The sequence below is a fragment of the Scatophagus argus genome, chromosome 20 (assembly GCF_020382885.2).
Source record: "Scatophagus argus isolate fScaArg1 chromosome 20, fScaArg1.pri, whole genome shotgun sequence".
Classification (NCBI taxonomy): Eukaryota; Metazoa; Chordata; class Actinopteri; family Scatophagidae; genus Scatophagus; species Scatophagus argus.
In genome coordinates, this window is record NC_058512.1 from 12,054,347 (window position 1) to 12,073,931 (window position 19,585).

General features: G+C 39.0%; 1 protein-coding gene and 1 long non-coding RNA gene across 2 annotated transcripts in view; one reads left to right on the plus strand and one right to left on the minus strand.

The window, feature by feature from the left end:
* The window catches only part of LOC124051972 (transmembrane protein 132D-like), a 56,723-nt gene that overhangs the window by 34,363 nt on the left and 2,775 nt on the right, over positions 1–19,585 (plus strand). Inside the window, exons 3-5 of the mRNA XM_046375805.1 lie at positions 4,022–4,165; positions 9,847–10,055; positions 13,111–13,417. Of these exons, the coding sequence (XP_046231761.1) occupies positions 4,022–4,165; positions 9,847–10,055; positions 13,111–13,417 (660 nt within the window). The remainder of the gene's footprint in view (positions 1–4,021; positions 4,166–9,846; positions 10,056–13,110; positions 13,418–19,585) is intronic.
* LOC124051973 lies at positions 957–10,040 on the minus strand. The gene is made up of 3 exons (XR_006841905.1): positions 9,928–10,040; positions 9,547–9,631; positions 957–1,646 (listed from the first exon to the last, which is right to left on the minus strand). It is a non-coding gene; the product is annotated as an uncharacterized LOC124051973 (long non-coding RNA).

Genomic DNA, 19,585 nt, shown 5'->3' on the forward strand with positions numbered 1-19,585 from the left:
AATAGGACATGTATTTCAGCCCCTCATAACGCCATGAGGGTATTAGGCAGCCAGGCGATTCTCAGCTAGAAGTAGGCAGATTTCATGGAAAACGATGTTTTTTTTTGTGCCTAATGCGTCACTCCAACTGTCTTCCTAAATATCACTTAATTCCAGTCGAGAGATCGTGTGTTTGTGGCCACATGTATTATTTCTGATCTCGATATTCAGTTCTCGATGGCGCAAACAGTCTCCAATACATGTTGAAGCTCATTAGGACTTCCCTTTTCACAGTGTTGTTCCAGTGTTAATGGCTCATTAAATCGAATCAGATACTTCATCATATGGAGAAGCAAAGATCACACATGTAACACTTTTTACTTTTTTATAGGTGCTTATTTGTCACCAGAGACTTTACATTCTGTCTTACGATATTTAAGAGCGAAGATGTTCATTGTTCAGCAAGAAGCACGGAGTTGATGAGTTGATGTGAAGGCCTCAGATGGTGACTGTTGGCTTTATAGCAAACAACATACAGTGCATATTAACTTCAAAACATCTTGCATATGCCCATAAGTTCAAACGATATCATCATGTAACTTGAAATGCATTAGAAGCCTGATGATTTTGCCTCAACTTTGTACAAAAGAGCACTAAATCCCTCACCTTTACCGAAACATGTAATAACATGTAACATGCAATTTCTCCACAGATTTTGTATCCCCTGTGACAGGCCAAACGAATTCACAGATGCTGTGAGATAGATTTGTGAGAAAATGCGACAGTTACTCACCTATAAAACGTGAAAATTTATGCTCAACAAAAATGCAACACTTTTGTTCCCATTTTTAACAAGTTGTATAAATAGATTAAAGACATTTTTTTGGTGAGCGCATCTCTTTCCTCCATCCATTGTCTCCATCCGCCTGCCAGGTGGGGCAAGATGCTGACTGGGCTGGTCACAACAAAAGGGCACTCCAAAATGTGCAGGTTTATTTTGAAAAATGACATATTTTAGGCCCTGAATCACAGACATCCGTAAATAGCATAACCAGCAGTCCAGCATAACTGTTGTTACAGATGTGCATGTTTTTGGTCACAGATACTCCAAAGAACAAGGGATGGGGTACATAAGAAAACCAGTGAGTATCTGGTGTGAAGGCCATTTGCCTCATGCACTGTGAGTCTTCTCACAGGTGATGCTTTTCATGCTGCAACATGAGGCAATGGCAGCAGATCAATGACATGACAACGGTTCTCAGGATCTCTTCACAGTATCTCTGTCGATTCATGTTGCCATCAAAAATGCAGTTGTACTCATTGTCCATAGCTTATGCCATCTGCCCAGTGAAGTGTAAGCTGGAACTCATTCATGAAGAGAACACTTCTCCAAGAAGTCAGATGCCAAAGAAGATGAGTATTCACAATGGCCACGATAACATCTTCAGTCAGATCAAGAGACTGGCGAGGATAATGAGCACACAGATGAGTTTTCCTGAGACGGTGTCTGACAGTTTGTGCAGAAATTCTTTGGTTGAGCAAACTAAATGTTGCATCAGCTGTCCAGGTGGCAGGTGAAGAAGTTGGATTCAGACGTCCTGGGCTGGTGTAGTTATACATGGCCTGCGGTTGAAAAAATTGGTTGGATGTACAAATGGTGGAGATGTCTGTGATGGGAATTAAAATATGGGAAAATATGTTAGTGAAATTCAGTTTACAACAGCTTTGTTGGATATTCCTTCCAGCATGTCAATTCCACCCTCCCTAAAAGCAGCCTTTTTTTGGAGGGGGGGGGGGATTATGAGCAGTTCAAACCACACCTGTGCAATAATCATGTTTAATGTTTAATCAGCATCATGATATTCCACACCTGTTAGGTGGATGAACTATCTTGGCAAAGGAGAAATGCTTGTTAACACAGATTTGTGCTTAAAACAGATTTTTGTGTGAATAAAAATAAAAGTACGAAAGAAGTTTAAGACTAAGGCAACAATGGCACGTGCCCTTATTTTTTAACCTTATTTCAATTCATTGGCAAAGAAATGGGATATATGTGCTTTTATTTTATTTAGAGTTTTATTGTTATTGCTTTTGCCTTTACCTTCATCAGTGTAGACTATTGACAATCTGGATGAAATAATTTCCAAAGAGGTGCCAGAGAGAGCTGTCAGAACAGAAAAATGTTATGTGTGAGGGAAAAAGAAACAAAGCAAAAGAGAACTTGTTTTAATTGGAGAGGACTTCCTTAATCTATTGTTGAGCCTTAGATTATTTTATTCCCAAAAGGAGTATGAGGGTGAAGAAACAAAGCAAATGTAGTTGCACCGCTTTTGATGAACAAAGGGCTGTCTGGAGATCAGTTTTCCTTTGCCTTTCAAAGGTTTAGGCCTCTTAGTAGCCCTTTATTGAAGCTAAGCTGTGATGAGCAGGATTCAGTGTTGTACAAGCAACACACTGGGTTCTCAAGGATTACCAGACATTGTCTTAATTGATCTCATTATCTTTTCCCTGCGCCTTTATAAGACCTTCCACTCTCAAGTGTATCATGTAATATCTTTTGAATGTCTGCAATTTAACATAAAGTATTATTGTCTACAGATTTTTTTTTTTCCATTTGAGATGAGTTCTAGGGAAAATATGTAAAAGACTAAATGACAGTAGTGTGATACAGAGGGTCAACAGTTGCAGAAGATGTGGCCTTCAAAGTAAATGGTATATGAATCGAATTTTTGAGCAAAATGTTGTAAGATTAGTGGGAATGAGCTACTTTTTGAATACATTCTCCAAATGAGTAGCAATAGGAATTCTACTGGAAAAACGTATCTGTAGGGAACTAATCTCACCCCAAGAACATACATGAACGTCATGTTTTAGCACATACGGTAAGGTAGAGGTGGAAGTTGGGAGAGAGCTGTGACAGCAAATGACCTTGGTAAGAAGGTACTAGCAGCATAATCATGAGAAGTGTTATAAAGGATGCTGGCTACATAATCAAATATTATTGGATTTTACTAGTCAGGTAATGGCCAAGGAGCTGATGGTGATATATATAACAAGTGTGTAGATTGTAAATAGCGCATCTACTTTCCCTTCATTCAAGGAACTGTTCTAAGCTAGGCTAAACAAATCTGAATTTTAAGCTCCTCATTCATGTCATCACCCTAAAAAGTTAGTTGTACCAGCCTATTGCAGATATACTGATAATAATGCATTCAACAAATAGATTAATTTTAGTAGAAGCATGCCAAAGATAGGCATTAGAGATTAGTTAGAAAAGAGATTAGAGACTGTCATCCCAAGAAAAACCATAGCATCAGTCATTTCAACAAATGCCCAAGGACGACATATGTTGTAAGTCATCTAGCAGCTGTTATGAATTGAAGTATGACTCTTGCCTGTCTGGAGCACAGGAGGAAGTCAGGGCACGTTATTCTCAATTCTCAGTCTCAAACTAACTTTGAACACTGGTTTCTTTACACCATTATAGTCTTTTCAGCAATGAATGTGTTGATTAAAAAAGAAAAAAGAAAGATATCTGTCTGAAATATAATCTGATTTATTACTGATATTGTTATCAATTTCAAAAATTCGGAATTGGTAATACTGGTTGTTAGTCGAGTGGCACGGTGGTGCAGAGGTTAGCACTGTCACCTCATAGCAAGAGGGTTCCAGGTTCGAATCCCGGTCTGGGCCCTTCTATGTGGAGTTTGCATGTGTGGGTTTTCTCCGGGTACTCCGGCTTCCTCCCACAATACCAAAAACATGCACATTAGGTCAATTGGCTACTCTACATTGCCCCTAGGTGTGAGTTTGAGAGTGTGTGGTTGTCTGTCTTTGTGTGTTGGCCCTGCGATTGACTGGTGACCAGTCCAGGGTGTACCCTGCCTCTCGCCCGTAGTCAGCTGGGATAGACTCCAGCTCCCCCGCGACTCTGATGGGTAAGCGGTATAGAAAATGGATGGGTGGATGGATGGTTGTTAGTCCTAGTAGTTCCTGTGTTGTTAGCCCTGACACTTACATGACTGTTTGATTTCCCTTGCAGGACACTGAGATCCTCAACACGGCTGTCCTCACTGGGCGAACAGTCGCTGTGCCAGTAAAGGTCGTCACTGTAGGAATAGACGGAGCAGTCTCTGATGTAACAGAGTCAGTGGAGTGCAAGTCAACAGATCAACAGGTTATCAAGGTCAGTGTCGTGTTGTGAGCACCTGCCTTTTGTATTACCTCTTCCCAGTTTGTCTTTATTGTCAAATATTTCACGGTCAGCTCTCTAGTGGTACATAAGTCGATAAGCTGAATGAACCAAAGGTACTGTAGTTGCAATGTAGAAGTGGTTTCTGCTGATTAGTCTAAAAGCAGGTGCAGAAGTCTTTTTTTTATGCTGCTGTTAAATGGCATGGCAGAAATAGAGAGCTTCGTCTCAAGTTACAGATCGATCAGAATTCTTAAAAAAAAAGAGAAAGAAATAAAAAATTAAGAAATCAGCAACTATTAGCAGTCATCTAGGGAAATGCTGTCTTGATTGAATATGCTGCTGAAAGAGAGCCTTTTTCACCATAGCTGGGCTTAAATCTGCTGTAACGATTTAGCCATAACCGAGTCACAGGACACCAAGAAAAAAGATAAATAAGTTGACAGCTTGTATCTTAGAAAATGTCTTACAGGTGAAGAAAAAAGAGTGAAGGATTGAAAATATCAGCAAAGCATAGAAAGTGGGAGATGAATAAAAAAATAAAGACATTTTTAAAAGAGACTCTCTACTAGTCTGTGCTTGTTTTTGATCATCATGTAGCCTGACATTCATTCTTCCTCCATGGAGGAGCCAAAATTCAAGAAGAAAGTAGTTCAGATTCATATTAGGCAAATTTGCTGTTTAATCCTACTGGCAATGATATGCCCTTCAAGCAGCAATAATTGTAGTTACCCTCTGCTCATTTAACTACAAGATAATGTTAAAATATGTTGCTGCAGTGCATATACAGTATCTTATAAAAAACGTGAATGTGATCATTTGCTGTGGTAAAAAGGTTTCCATTTAAATGTTAACTGAATGCATCAACAATGACAAGTCTTCTCAACAGCCTCTGTTTGCAACTTCATTACCACCTGCCAATAATGTAATATGACAAAACATAAAGGTGACAAAATGATTGATTTTCTATCTTGAGCAAGTTTCAGAACTCGATAAGTTGATTTTGAATTAATCCTTGAGGAAATGCTACACAGGATTTGTTGTTAATCTAAAACCCATAAAATGTAAAATAAAAGGTATTGGGTAAAGATTGAAATACTTATTCTGGCATCATTTAATATCTGCCCTTCATCATGTCCTCATCCTATTATGCAAAAGGAGAAGCGAGTAAAAAAATAATTAAGTGAGAGAAGTGAGAAAAAATAAACTGTTTGTTCTCAATTCTCGGTATGTGTGAGAGAAAATGTGTGTCTGTGTTATATTGAGGAGCTGATTTCTGTGTACATGCATATCAGAGAGAAGAGAAGAGGCTGATATCTCAAAGGGTTTAATTATCCAGTGAAGTAGTACCACACATTGTGACGCTGACCTCGGTAGCGCATTCCCCTGCCCACCCATCTAGTCTGGGAACAGTAAGCGCTACCCCTCCTCTCTCCACCCTATTTTCAAAGGAAACTCAAAATAAAACACTTTTTGATCAGAAAGCATCACCATCTTGCCTCAGTGGTTCACTGGAATTTTAGAGGGTTAAGTCCTTCACACAGCATGGATCATGGTGAGCTTAAAATTATCCCATGCCATGAAACTGTAAATACCATAATGGTGATTTTCTTAATTTTGCAACACTGCTACAAATTGCTAAATTGCTAAAGATCAATTATAAAAATATGATTGTTCTGTCATTTTAATAAGTAAAAACAAAAAAAGAAAAAGAATGATTTAGAAAAATTAAAAGCCTGAAAATTGTCAGGCTATTGTAATGACATGCATTGCACTGCATTCATGTTGCCTCTGATATCAAGTGGAAAATCAAACACTCAGAATAAGAATAATTTGATTATATCCCTTTGATCATATACCTTGATCCACCATTCTTAAATGCAGGAAGAACAGCAAGTTTGAAAATCCTCCCTGTTAGTAAATGCAGAGCAATGCAACAATAAAATACAATACAGCTGCTGTCAGTGCCAGTTGCCTTCTCTATCATCTCTATCATAAGATATACAATACTGTACAGTAACAAGTGAAGTCTGGCATTAGCACAGCTCAGTGTGAACTTGCTGCTTTTGATTGGTTTCCAAGACACATCTGTACTTACTTTTAATTTAGCAAAACTAAGATTATCAGAATATTTTCTAATTAAATATTGTTCAATTAAATAACTAAATAAATAAGTGAAACAATAAAAAAGGGACAGAAAAAATGGAATGAACATATGTTTATCAAATATAAAACCTACCTTGAAAGCTAGGTATTAAAACATATCCTCCTTCAGGTCTTTATCTCTGAAATGTTAATATAAAGTGAGACAAATCTTAATATGAACCTTAACCAACAGAATCAAAATGAGCAAGTGTTTTGATCTTCTGCTTTACCTTGAGCTGTACTTAACAATTTCTTTTTTTATCACAATTATGTAGAGCCCTAAGGTGCACCCAATAAACCAATGAACAAACACTAAAACAGCATTTAGAGTTTTAGAATCAGATTCAGAATCAGAATTGTCTTTATTGCCATGTAAGTGAAGAGGTTTCACATTACTCGGAATTTGTCTTTGATTGGTGCATACATAAGACGTAAGAACGAGTAACATATAATAGTAGAATAAAATAAAATAAGATAAAGTAGAATAAGACAAAACAAAATAAAATAAGATAAGTAAAATAAATATGGTTCTAGAGGTAGTACAAACGTGAGGTAGTACAGAGTGGAAGTAGTGCAAGTAGGTGAGGTAAACAGTGCAAATGGTCAGCAGGTGGATCATGACATGAGCAGTGACCTTACTGAAGTAGCTAAAGTGCAGAGCAGTATTTTAATCAATTGGTGTTCAACAGTCCAACAGCAGAGGGGAAAAAGCTGTTCTTACGGCGTGAGGTTTTGGTCCGAATGGACCGTAACCTCCTGTCTGAAGGGAGTTTCTCAAAGAGTCCATGTCCAGGGTGAGAAGGGTCAGCTATGATCCGACCTGCATGCCTCAGAGTCCTGGAGATGTACAGGTCTTGGAGAGAGGGAAAGCTGCAGCCGATCACCTTCTCAGCAGAGCACACAGCACACTGCAGTCTGTGCTTGTCCCTGGCAGTGGCCCCAGTTTTCCACACAGTGATGGAGGAGGTGAGGATGGACTCAATGATGGCTGTGTAGAACTGAACCATCATCTTGACTGGCACCTTGAGTTTTCTCAGCTGCCACAGGAAGAAAATCCTCTGCTGTGTCCTTTTGATAAGGGAACTGTTGGTCAGTTCCCATTTAAGGTCCCGGGTGATGGTGGTACCCAGGAAGTGGAAGGAGTCCACCATGGAGATGGGGGTGTCTGTCAGGGTCAGGGGGAGCGATGGAGCTGGCACTTTCCGAAAGTCGATGATCATCTCCACTGTCTTCTGGGCGTTCAGCTCCAGGTTGTTGTTGCCGCACCAGGACAGCAGACGGTCCACCTCCCTCCTGTAGGCAGCCTCATCCCTGTCTGAGATGAGTCCGGAGAGGGTGGTGTCATCTGCAAACTTGATCAGCTTGACAGACTGTTGGCCGGAGGTGCAACAGTTGGTGTAGAGGGAGAAGAGCAGAGGGGAAAGTACACACCCTTGGGGGGTACCGGCGCTGATGGTCCGGCTATCCGAGACATTCTTCCCCAGCCTCACATGCTGTTTCCCGTCTGTCATTGAGTCTTTATATGTTAGATGGATTGAAATTGTATATATTTGCCACTCTAAGCTTGAATCCTCATGTCCAGTACCCTGATTTTCAGTTAAGTAAGAAATTATCACACTAAAATAAATTTTTAGTGAATTTAAGAAATCTTCACATCCTGCAGAAGGGGGCCACAGCCACAGTCCCAGTACGGTACAATGCAACTGTCATACACATATGCCACATTCTGAATTGGATTCTGCAGTGTGCTTATCTGTGTTTGTGAGTGTCACTCTGGATACATTTTAAGCCGGCATGTTTAGCAACACAATGGATTTTTTTTCCTTTGAGAAGTGACATTGATTTGTGCGTGGTTTCATGACACATTAATGGTGATAACAGCAGATAGGGAGATCTGCCAAGCGCTAAATTTTTCATGAATGTCACCTCACAAAGGTCTCAATTAAATCTTTCTGATCATATCATCTCTGATACCTTTCATGATGAAAGATAAATGTGAAAGAACAGAATGCAGAAACAAAGTGAAACAAAGCTAGAGAGAGGGGTGAGAGAGACAGGCAGAGACAGAGAGAGACAAGGAGAACAAAAAAAGGTAGGTGAGGCTTAAGAGACTCAATGAGGAGTGAAGTGGATTCTTACAGCTCACTTTCCGGATGGTTGCCTTGAAAAACCCTGAATATTACGTGTAGGTCGTATATGTGCGTATGCCTGTAGCTTTTCAGTGCGCACACACCTCCCCAACAGACACACTTACTGTACATACAGGAACTACATGTAACTACTTTAACAACATTTTTCAGTCGCCTGCTGGTAGCATTCAGGATGCATTAAGTTGGATATTGTTTTCTCATCATGAGCGACATTTCACAGATGGCTTGATTCTGATCCATTTAATCTATTAAAAGTGATAATTTGAAGGAAAACCCTTCAAATCTCTCTACTTTGATTTCCGTTTCGGAAATGTCCTTTCAGAAGCACAACCTGTACTCATTACAGGAAGGCTGAATGTGTAGGAGGCAGAGTGCTGTAGTAGACCGAGGGTGAAACAGTGAACGAGTGGGAGAGAAAGAGAAAGAGGAAAAGGAGGAGGAAGAGGAGAGAGCTGACAGATAGCAAGCTGTCAGTTTTGTTCCTCAGAGATAGGGGCTGGTCTGACATCATTTGAGAGCAAAGATGCCAAGCTATACGCAAAGACATGGAGACAGATGACAGTCGTCTTGTGACTGGGTTGTTATAGAGAAGCAACTGACAGTACTGAGGACTTCTTCTGAAATTATCACTTGTGCCAATCAAGCTTATGATGGTATTTGAGATTTAAATGAATTAAAATGCAGTGATTACAAACAACATTAAATGACAGATTTTTAAATTGATTTGGTCCTCAAAGGGAAAAGCCTTTGAAAAGGAGATTGTTATACTTTGAATATAAAGACAGATGCTTTTAAAGTTCTTGTTATATAAATTCTCTATGTTGGAGATGCATGTGAGAAACCAGATTTGAGTTGTACTTTATTCAGCCCATCATAATTTGGTTGCGCGACTGATTTGTTCTCTGGTTGGATGAAGCAGGTTTTGTGTCTTTTCTCAGCTCCATCTGTTAAGTTGGACCAGAGTCACATTACTTAAACACATATTATCCTGCACACATTAAATATGCATCCGGGAAGTATTAAAACACACACACGAACACACACACACACACACAAACACACAGAAGGAACTGAGCAGACCTGACACTTGAGGTTTCATTGAAGCAGTGCCAAATCTTTCCACCCTCCAGCATGTCAGAAGAGGCTGTTGACTGCAAAACTTCAGCTGGACAAAAAGAAAAGAACATACTCTCCCTCAAAGTGGTCCAAATGACAGATTTTCACTACTACATAGTACTATCTGTGATACAGTATAGAAAAATAAAAATGAAATGAGATAGAATTTAAATGCTTTATCATCCTTCAATCTCAGATTGATTCATCTTACTTTAGCTCTGTCTGTCTTTCATCCTGTCACCTCTCTCTTCCTTTTTTCTCTAGGTGTCAGAACGCTGTGACTATGTGTATGTCAATGGGAAGGAGACAACAGGAAAGAGCAGGGTGATGCTCAACTTTACCTACAGTTTTCTGAGTGCCCAGCTCGAGATGAGTGTGTGGATGCCACGTCTGCCCTTGCTCATCGATGTGGCTGATCCCGAGCTCAGCCAGATAAAGGGCTGGAGGGTCCCTGTCAGTACGGGCAACAGAAGGTCTGATTGTCTGTTACATCTATACTTTTGCATGTTGTATTATTTGTCCAATAGATTTACATCTATTGTCATGTGAACACTGCAGCATTACATCAGCAGCTGTAAGGCAACAATTTTCAGCTCAGTAAACTTAATTTCTGCTTAACATTACACTCTTGAACAAGCTTAACTACTGGTCTACATGCCAATGATAGACATGATAGATTTTTGGCTTTGGTACCCAGCAGCACAAGTAAACCATTTTAAAATAGTGCCAGGACACGTCTGAATTTCTTTATTTAGGTCATTAACCTGAGAGGTTTTTAACAATCCCTCCTTGAGAATCTGAATCACATTCTCCACTTAGTAAAATAAATGGAGGCTACAATAAATAGGCTTGGTGATGTCAGTGCAGACATATGAGGCATAAAACACAGGTGCAGCTGCAGAGGTGGCATAATGAGCGTGTAATAATTCAGTCTCCCAAAAGGTACTTATGCTGAATAAGAAACAAGTAATAATTTCGAGTATTACACAGTGTGGGCAAAATTCCTGAGGCTGAAAACAGAGACACTGCACAATGATATGCACAGCGCATCATGACTCGCACGAGCAGTTGTAATAGAAATATTTAAATGAGTGATTTTTCTTCAGATGATTAAAATAGAAATAACTCTGTTTAAATTAAAATAGACAATTATTGAAGCATGGTGTTTTATTTTGTAATAATAGCTTTTATAATAATTATTGTGAGTATAGAGATAGGGACAATGGTGAGGACATAAAGCACTGAAACACTGGTATGTTTATAATATTAAAAAACCATGTGCCTTGGGGTTTAGGTTCTTATTAGAGATAGGGTATTACATGAAAAATGAAATTAATATGATGTAGCAGTACATCATATTACATCCTCTTTATTACTGATGAGTTACTGAAATTATTTAGTGAGACTGAGAGCATCAAGTTGAACAGGAACTGGAACTATAGCGTAAATGGTTAGCGTTGGAGTTTTAGATCATGTGAATGTGCGCAATCAGATTTTGAACCAGTGGATGTAATAAATATAACTTTTATGGGCATTAAACAGAAAATATCTTTTTAACGTGCATTCCTGCCACAAAGTCACTGCAGTGTCATTTCCCATTGGCCTGCGTCCCACAGGGTGGCACTCTAACACAAATACCGCCTAAGCCCATCAGTCATATATGTCAAGTGCATCCCTGCATGAATGCATGACATGTGAACCATATGTACATTTCTGTAAGAGAGAGAGAGCTAAATGAAGAAAGGAAAATGTTTTCTTGGGGTAGGTTTGTCAGTGTGTGCAGCTCTCCAAATTTGCGTGCGCTCATTCACATTCACGTCAGTGTGTAAGCCAACTCATTACACTCCGGCACCTTAGCTGACCTGTCACTCATTGCTACAAACATGACCTGACCTCATGTTTCTGTTGCCAGCCACAAATGTCACCTTGGTTTAGATTGCCGTCCCTTCACTGATGTGAAATAAGGGAAAGGAAGGGGAGGGGATGATGTAGGGAGGTTAGGACCTAAGCCAAGCCACTGGGCCACAGCATGTTAACCTGTCAGCCCGTTTTTCTGCCTGACCGGCCATGCCTCATTAAACCTAATGGAAACTGTCACTGTCACTCCCCCCTGGCCACCTGACTGTTAGAGAGAGAAAGAGAGAGAGAGAGATGCAGACAGAGCTCTAAAGAGTAGAAGGATAAAGGTGAGAGTGTGGAGAGAGAAACAGAGTGAGTCGAAAAATAGATTATAGAAGAGTCAAGTTAGAAAATGATGTAAGAAGTATAGAGTATAGTATGCAGCCAGGTATGCAGTGTGAGAGAAGACAATGAGAGCATACAGAACAACAAAACAGACAAAAATCAAGTGACAAACAATGATGGAAGATTGGGAACAGACAGATAAGACTGATATACACACATACTAGCCATAGCAACATTGCTCTCCAGTGTCAACTTGGTTGACTTTATGGAGTCCCAAAACCACATTTCACTCGACATTGCAGCTCCCACAGCTCAGCCTTGAGCTCAACAAATACAATTTGCTGTTCTTTAATATGATGTACTACAGTAGCCAAGGGAGCAAGTGTATTTTTGATGGAACTGGGAGCAACAATTTAAATAAACTGCCTAGGTAATACAGTAGAACAGAATAACATCAAATGACAAAATTATGAAATGAATGAAATTGTTTATGCTATAAAGAACAGTAAAACTCAAACATCTAAGTGGCATATACATTTTGCATGTGATGGCTTTAAGGCTATATCTATATTTATGTCTTTTGACATTGCACTACGTCATTTTGTTTCAGTTTGTTTGTTTTTGTTTCTTATTTTCCTTCTTCCATAACTCTTTGCAAAACATTTAACATGAAGAGGATCATTTTGCCATTCCTTCCTTTCCTACCTTCTCCAGTACAATGTGTGTCTGTTAGTGTGATAAAGGGCTATATAAATTTGACTTAAACAGAAGGAATAGAATAGAACAAAATGTGTCACAAAATTCCCCTATTGGGTTTGCATTTGCTTTAAAACATATCTCCTGAGGTGGCAAGATCTGCAAAATGTTTGCCGTGGGCCAAATAAATACCAGATATACAGCAAAATATCAGTTGCCCTTTAAAAGAAAATGAGAATTCAAGCAAAGCAGTCGTTTGTCTCTGCAAGCTGTTTTTAATGGATTTTTGAAAACAATGGGAGCCCACGATTTTCGGGAGGTCGGGAAAACCTGCAGCACAACAGACAGTATAAGCTTTGGCAGCAGCAAATACATCAGAGGGTTTAGGCTTTTTGGGCATTAATGGTGATAAGAAAAAATGAATTACATTGAATTGTGATGGGAAAAAAGTAGAATTATACTGGTGATAACCTTCAAAGTATTTTTCCCCTGAGGACTCATTTAGACACAAAGAGCCTTCAATTCATTTTAGCCCATAAACAACTTGAAGGATGCTTCTTCTATCTGCCTCTTTAGTCCTCACAGTTAGATAATTGATCTGTGCTTTATTTCAATTGCTTATCTGTTTCTTGTTCCCCATTCTTGTAGGTATGAAAGGGTCACAGATGACAAGGATGAAGATGGTGCAGGTGCCGAGAGGACAGAGAACAGCTGTGTGTCCCAGTATCAGAGCACCAGCGTGCGTGTCCTCACACACTTTGTGGCAGATACCGGAGAAGTTAGAGGAGCTTCAGAGGAGGACGGGGGCCAGCAGAACTTCCTGCTGGGTAGCGACTGGCAGGTGGAGGTGACACAACTGGTCAAGGATTTTCTGAGCGTGGCAGACCCGAAGGTTGCACAACTCATGGAGGGCCAAGTCGTCATAGGACTGAACGCTGGAACCACCAAACTACAGGTTGTATGTGTGTATGTGCACATGTGTGTGTATTCCGTTAACTGATAAGCAGACTGTGTTGTCATTTTGTTTCACTTCATTATTCTGTATGACATCATTTACATGTTCATCTTAGCCATTTTCTGTTTGGATGTGTGGGGTATTTTCGCCTCAACCAATCAGTAATGACGCATCTTTTTTGTCAACCTAATTTTCAGTCAACACAGAAACTGCAGTAGCTTTTGCTAGGAGCAGCAAACTAAACACTTACGTTAAAAAAAAAAAAAAAGAAATTATTCGAGTTGTCTAACAAATCTGAAGACAATGCCAAGGTCTGAGGTAAGATAGGATAAGATAAGATTTCTTTTATTGTCTCACAATGGGGAAATTCACATATTATATAATTATTTATTTATATAGAAATATTTCCATACAGATTGGTAATTTCTTAACACATTGATTACATTTAACCCATTTTCTTTTCAGTACAGAAAAAAACATGCACTGAACATATAGGCATTCCCACACTTGTGAAAAATAAAAATATGTTTAGAAAATTTGTTCAGAGGCAAATATATACACATCCAAACCCAGCTGGTGTTCGGTGCAATCAAAGAAAATGTTTAGTTGCACTAGTCAGGTTAGACAGGCTGAGCTAGCTGGTGCAAACAGTTTAGCATATAGAAGATATGTTTTTAGAGGAGTTGGTGGAGACAGAAACATGTTGAATGTCAACAAGTGAGTGTTGAATTTATATTCATAAGATGACCAGAAACATTACTTTGAATGAATGCTAATATTGCCCATCTTGACAAGCGCATAAGCCCCCAACATGTTAAGATTTTGTGTTTTTTCTGTTCTTGTTGAGTTCCTCTGCTCCCAAGTGACCATAAAAAAAGAGTGAGGTAGGTTAACTACACATTATAGAAAACGTGCAGATCAAACAGTTCTGCCAGTGGAAAGAGAAGGAGATACAAAAATAGCTACATTGATTGCAGCATGGCACAAATACTTAAGCCCATCAGCAGCTGACAGAGAGATGCGCCTTTGTGGCACGTCCAGTAAAAGCTTGCACCTTTGTGGTCTTTCTTTCTCTAACTCTTTGTCTTCTTCTCTTTCTCTCTCTCTCTCTCTCTCTCTCTCTCTCTCTCACACACACACACACACACACACACACACACACACACATGCACAGAGTCTTGTTTCCACCACTTTTGAAGACATTAAATAGACTTACGCCCATTTCCTGAAGGCTTAACCATAACAATAAACATTACTTGCCTAATCCTAATCCTTACCTTAACTTAAACCTAACCTTAACTTAACCTTAAAGCAAGTTTTCACCCTAATATTTAATGACTCATGTTGTGGGACTTGCATTCTGTCCTCAAAATATGACAGGTCCTCACAATGTGACAGATTTTTGCCCCACAACTACCGGAATACTTGTTTACACACACACACATACACACTCAGAATCCTATTTATCTAATACTACAACCAGGTCCTTGCTCAGGACACACGTGTGCCCACTTAGACTGTAAATCAACGTCAGTCTGGCATCTACAAGACAGCACAACACAGAGCAGCACATTGTTGAAGCAGTGGACTGGAATCATAATCTCCTTGTCTTTATTTATCAACCGAAGTGTTGTGTGCGCTGCAGGAGAGATTATGTGTATGAGATAGAGTGCTGCTTCACTGTTGGTCAAGACATATTTGAAATGGAAGGAAAAGTGCCTGGAAGGGTAATACTGATGACATGCAAGAAAAAGAAACTGGAAATGTATGACATTTGTTATCCATCCATTTTACTTCAAAGTTATGATATGGTACATTTACCTTTCACTAAACTGTCGAGATGTTATCAGTGATATTAAGGTTGAATAGATCTATAGGCCAAACTGTATCAGGTCCTGACATTTATACAGTCAGCTTTGGCCAACTGACTAGCGCTGTGTGGCATGATTTTTAGAGGATAACAGAATGTAATGCAGTGCATAACAGCAATATGCTACATTTGCAATGCTTCTAAAGATTAGTTGTCATGAAAATTGAGACTTAATTTTTCTGTCAGAAAAATAAATGGAACAAATGTCTGTACAGTGTACACAGGGGAAAACCTGTGCAAAAGCACTCGCTCACTCCATCACTTCTTTAATTTTAAACACAATCAATCAAGCAGACTCAAGAATATTGACAATTGCGTTAAAAAGATTGTGACATTTGTTTGTGTGACAAGTGACAAGGGCTTTTCGATTGTTGATGCCGAAATCCAAGAGTAATGACTGCAGTAACCAGGGTTTGCAAAAATAGACTACATGGGCTTTTAAACCATAAGAGATATGTCTCTATGGCAATGAAGGAATAATTTCAAAAATGCCTTTGGTTCCTCTTTCCATTCATGTGATCTCAGTCTCTCGAAGTAAATTTTAACTGCTGGTCCCTATGATAAGTGAGCATATCTCCCTTGAAATGCAAATTATATAACTGAACATAAAGGTTAATTGTACCTCATGTCGACATGATTTGATAGTTAATGGTTCTACTAATTAGTCAACATGTGGTATTGAAAATGTTACTTCTGTTTCCAGTGTAGTTTTAATATGCTGCTCAGGTCTGGTCTATGGAAAGGTTAAATCTTTCTGAATGAGGACAAAGGACAAAGCTTTTGGGCTTAATCCAGAGAAATCATAGAAACACTTAGTGAAATAGGCACACAAAGCAAAGGATGAAATCAGCTCATTGAACCAATAGGGTTACATATTTTCCTAAATACCAAATACAGCACAACCTCTTATGAAATCATCATTTCCTATAACCTTCATTTCTCAAGTATGTCATCCATAGTTTGGACTTGACAGTCCATTCGGCAAAGATCTCAGTTTTATTTAATGTCAAGGTGCTTTTTTAAAACCAGATTACTTACATGTCTGTATAACATTTTTCAAAGCAAACAGCTGAGCAGATGAATGTATCATGTCTTCCTTCCTTAACAGCCAGTTGTTTCCAGTCATTTCGGCCCATTTGCCATTTTTTTTTAAATTTTTTTCTTCAGTGATGCCTTATGGTTGAGTGGTATTACAGTTGTGACCAATGTGAAAAACATCATGCGAACTTGAGAATGCTTCCTTTAAAAAAACCCCTACCTCAGTAATCCAAGAAACATAGTATTAATAAATCTTTATATGTCCAAATTTCTTAAGACTTTGAATACATAACACATTAGTGCAGTTTTGTTTTGAGCAAACTGTCCAGTATTTGGATACTTGGTACTTGGATTTGACAACTGAACAACAGCCAAAGTTTTCGAAACTGCCCCTGAGATATTAGAAGAATGCATATTTGCTGCAGAATTGGTAATTTCAGAATTAATACAATGGGTTGCAAGTTCAGTGGTGTATCGGGAGAAATGGCTGGATCCTATAAGCACGGTCTATCCAACATGCTATGAATAGACTACTGACATACACAACACATCTTGCTATTAACCTTTACAAAAGTGTCAGTATGATGAGTCAGAGCAGCATTGGTCCGGGCAACAGGGGATTGTATGTAACATTGTTGGTTGTACCAAAATAGATACCAGTGAAAATGGGATTTTGTGGGTTCAGATAGTGGAAACCTGCTGAGATTTGGACAGAAATCACACAAGACAAGACTCTGATAGCTTTAAATGGAAAAAAGGAAGCCTGGAGGGGGTTTTTAATTGCTCTCTGGGGGTGGAATAAAGCAACCTGTAAACTCTTGAACTGACATGAGGAAAGGACTTGACATGTAAGATGGGGAGACTCTCACAACCATGGATGAAGGCCAAAGGCCAGACCTGCAATCTCTCAGTGGGGTGGAGGAGAGCCATGACATCTTTGAAAAAGGACTTGGAACAAGGGAAGGAGAAGGGATCTGACTACCTTCCGAGAATCAAGGAAATGAGCTTTGGCATCTGTGAGATGAGCAGTCGGAAGTCTGAATATTTGTTAGCATATAGTCGGAGTTAAGTTGAGAGGATTGTTCATCAATTTGAGGGATCCAAAAAAATACTCCTGACATCTTGTGTAGAGCTGTGTCAGGTGTTTACACATCCTCACACACATCACTCACTTCCTTGCACATCCTCACATCTTCAGAGGAGAAAGAAACAGTACATTCTTTTCATGGTTGGAAGTTGGGAATTGTCTTCTGCTGTGAGAAGGTACTGGGTGACTTCTTGAACTTTGCACTTAGGTACCCACTTATTTGCTTATATTTCAGTAAATTAAGTTCCCAGTTAGCAAAGTATGTGATATATTTGAATTCAGTCTGACTTGATTTTAATACAGAGCAAACAGACTTTAATCATCTACAATATTATGACTTCAAACATCAAACAGTGGAGGCAAAGCAAGTATGATGAGGATGCCGGTTTTGTAATTCCCTTTGGCTAAAATGCAACTACAAACTTTAAGTATGCAGCCAGACTCTTACAAAATTTGATTTAAACCAGTGATTTTGGCCATGAAGCATTCCAGTTGCCTGTAAGTTTCCACATTAACATTTTGTGTCATTATTTGGTTTGTTTTCCTTTTATCTGTTCAACAAAAGAATAACTTCACACTATAAGAGTTGTCAGTGGGAAAGTTCACCACTAGTCTGCTTTTTTGCCTTTGATCTCATATCAGAGATGAGGTTAAACCATTTTTCCTATTTTTTTTGACACTACACTGATTTTAGCAGTATTTAACATTCAAGGATATCATTGTCACTGTGTGGGAAGCAAGAGGGAAAATTAAATGTGGTAAACCAAAAGGGAAGAAAACAGGGCACAACAAGTGAAGCAGTGATTGGTTCTGACAGTTCATTATGGCTGGTAAATATGGCCATGCGGGGGCAGCTGGAGGAGCGAAAGGAGCGCTAATTGGAGCGGATGGAAGGGGTAACAATATCACAACTATTTACATACTTAAACGTCAGGGAAGTAGAACATGTATTATAAAGGTATAGATTATATGCTTGCATACAAGTTTAGGTGCATTTTTATCTTAGTATGTGTTTTGTTAATATAATCACCATGTTTATCTATGCAGAGTCTTTGCACATGTGGTCTCCATTACTTAATATACAAGTTTGAAACAGAACAAGTGCAATTTTTGCTCCATTTAAATACATTTTTTTCATTAACCATTATACAAACAGGTACAGACTGTCTTCAGCAAATATCCCAAAGTGACAGGTTACATTCAAGTGATAAAGCACACTGGCAACCATAATAACTCTAATTTTAATTCTTGAACATTAGTAGCAAAGGAGGAAGTAGTACTGTAAAATAACAAAGGTCCACAGAAGAAGCTGGGATGAATGGATGAGTCAACAGACTGTCAACTGTCTGACATGGGAAATCACTGTTCGTTCTCAGTGTCCTGTAACAACAAACTACCTTGGTTTCTTTTAATCATTACCACAATTGTCCCCTAATATTAAACCTACAACGTGGAACTTTTGAATGACTTTCATTGACACAAACACCGTCAACATGTTTATGACTCCATAGGCACCATCTACTTCTACTGTTTCTGCAGCCTAATCTGTCACTCTGTTGGTTCTCCCCTTCAGTTCTCGCAAACCAATCTTTGCTGGCTGACATTAAATGCATTGCTATGGGCACTGCCAGTGTGGGAAAGTCACCACAGACTCCAGGTTTAAAAATTCGAGTAGAGTGCAAGATATGGAGAGAACAATCTGACTGTGACAAGCTTAATCTGTATTGAATGAACTCATTTGGCAAGAGCTCAAATGTAACAAACATTTATTTTTATGTTAAAGTCCTGCAGTGCAAGTTTAATCAAGGGGGTATTACTGTGGGTAGGGGTTAGGATAAGAGGAAGAGGGTTGTACTTTATATAAGTAAATATGTATTTTTGGGTTTTCTTTAAGACTTTTTGTAGTACTGAACTACAAGGTAACATTCCATCAAAGCTGCAGGCAAATATGTGTGTAAAGATCTGTTTTATATTTCCAGAGAGTATGACTAAACTCAAAGAAGAAACTACAATACAAAGGCATTTTTGTGACAAACCTGCATTAATAGCGCAGGCTTCAGCTTGCAGGGCTCTGGGATTGGACATCTTATGGACATCACTGACATCATAGTCAACAACAGTGGCCGCTAGCAAACTAGCCCTCCCTCTTCATTCTTAGTAATAATGTCATCTC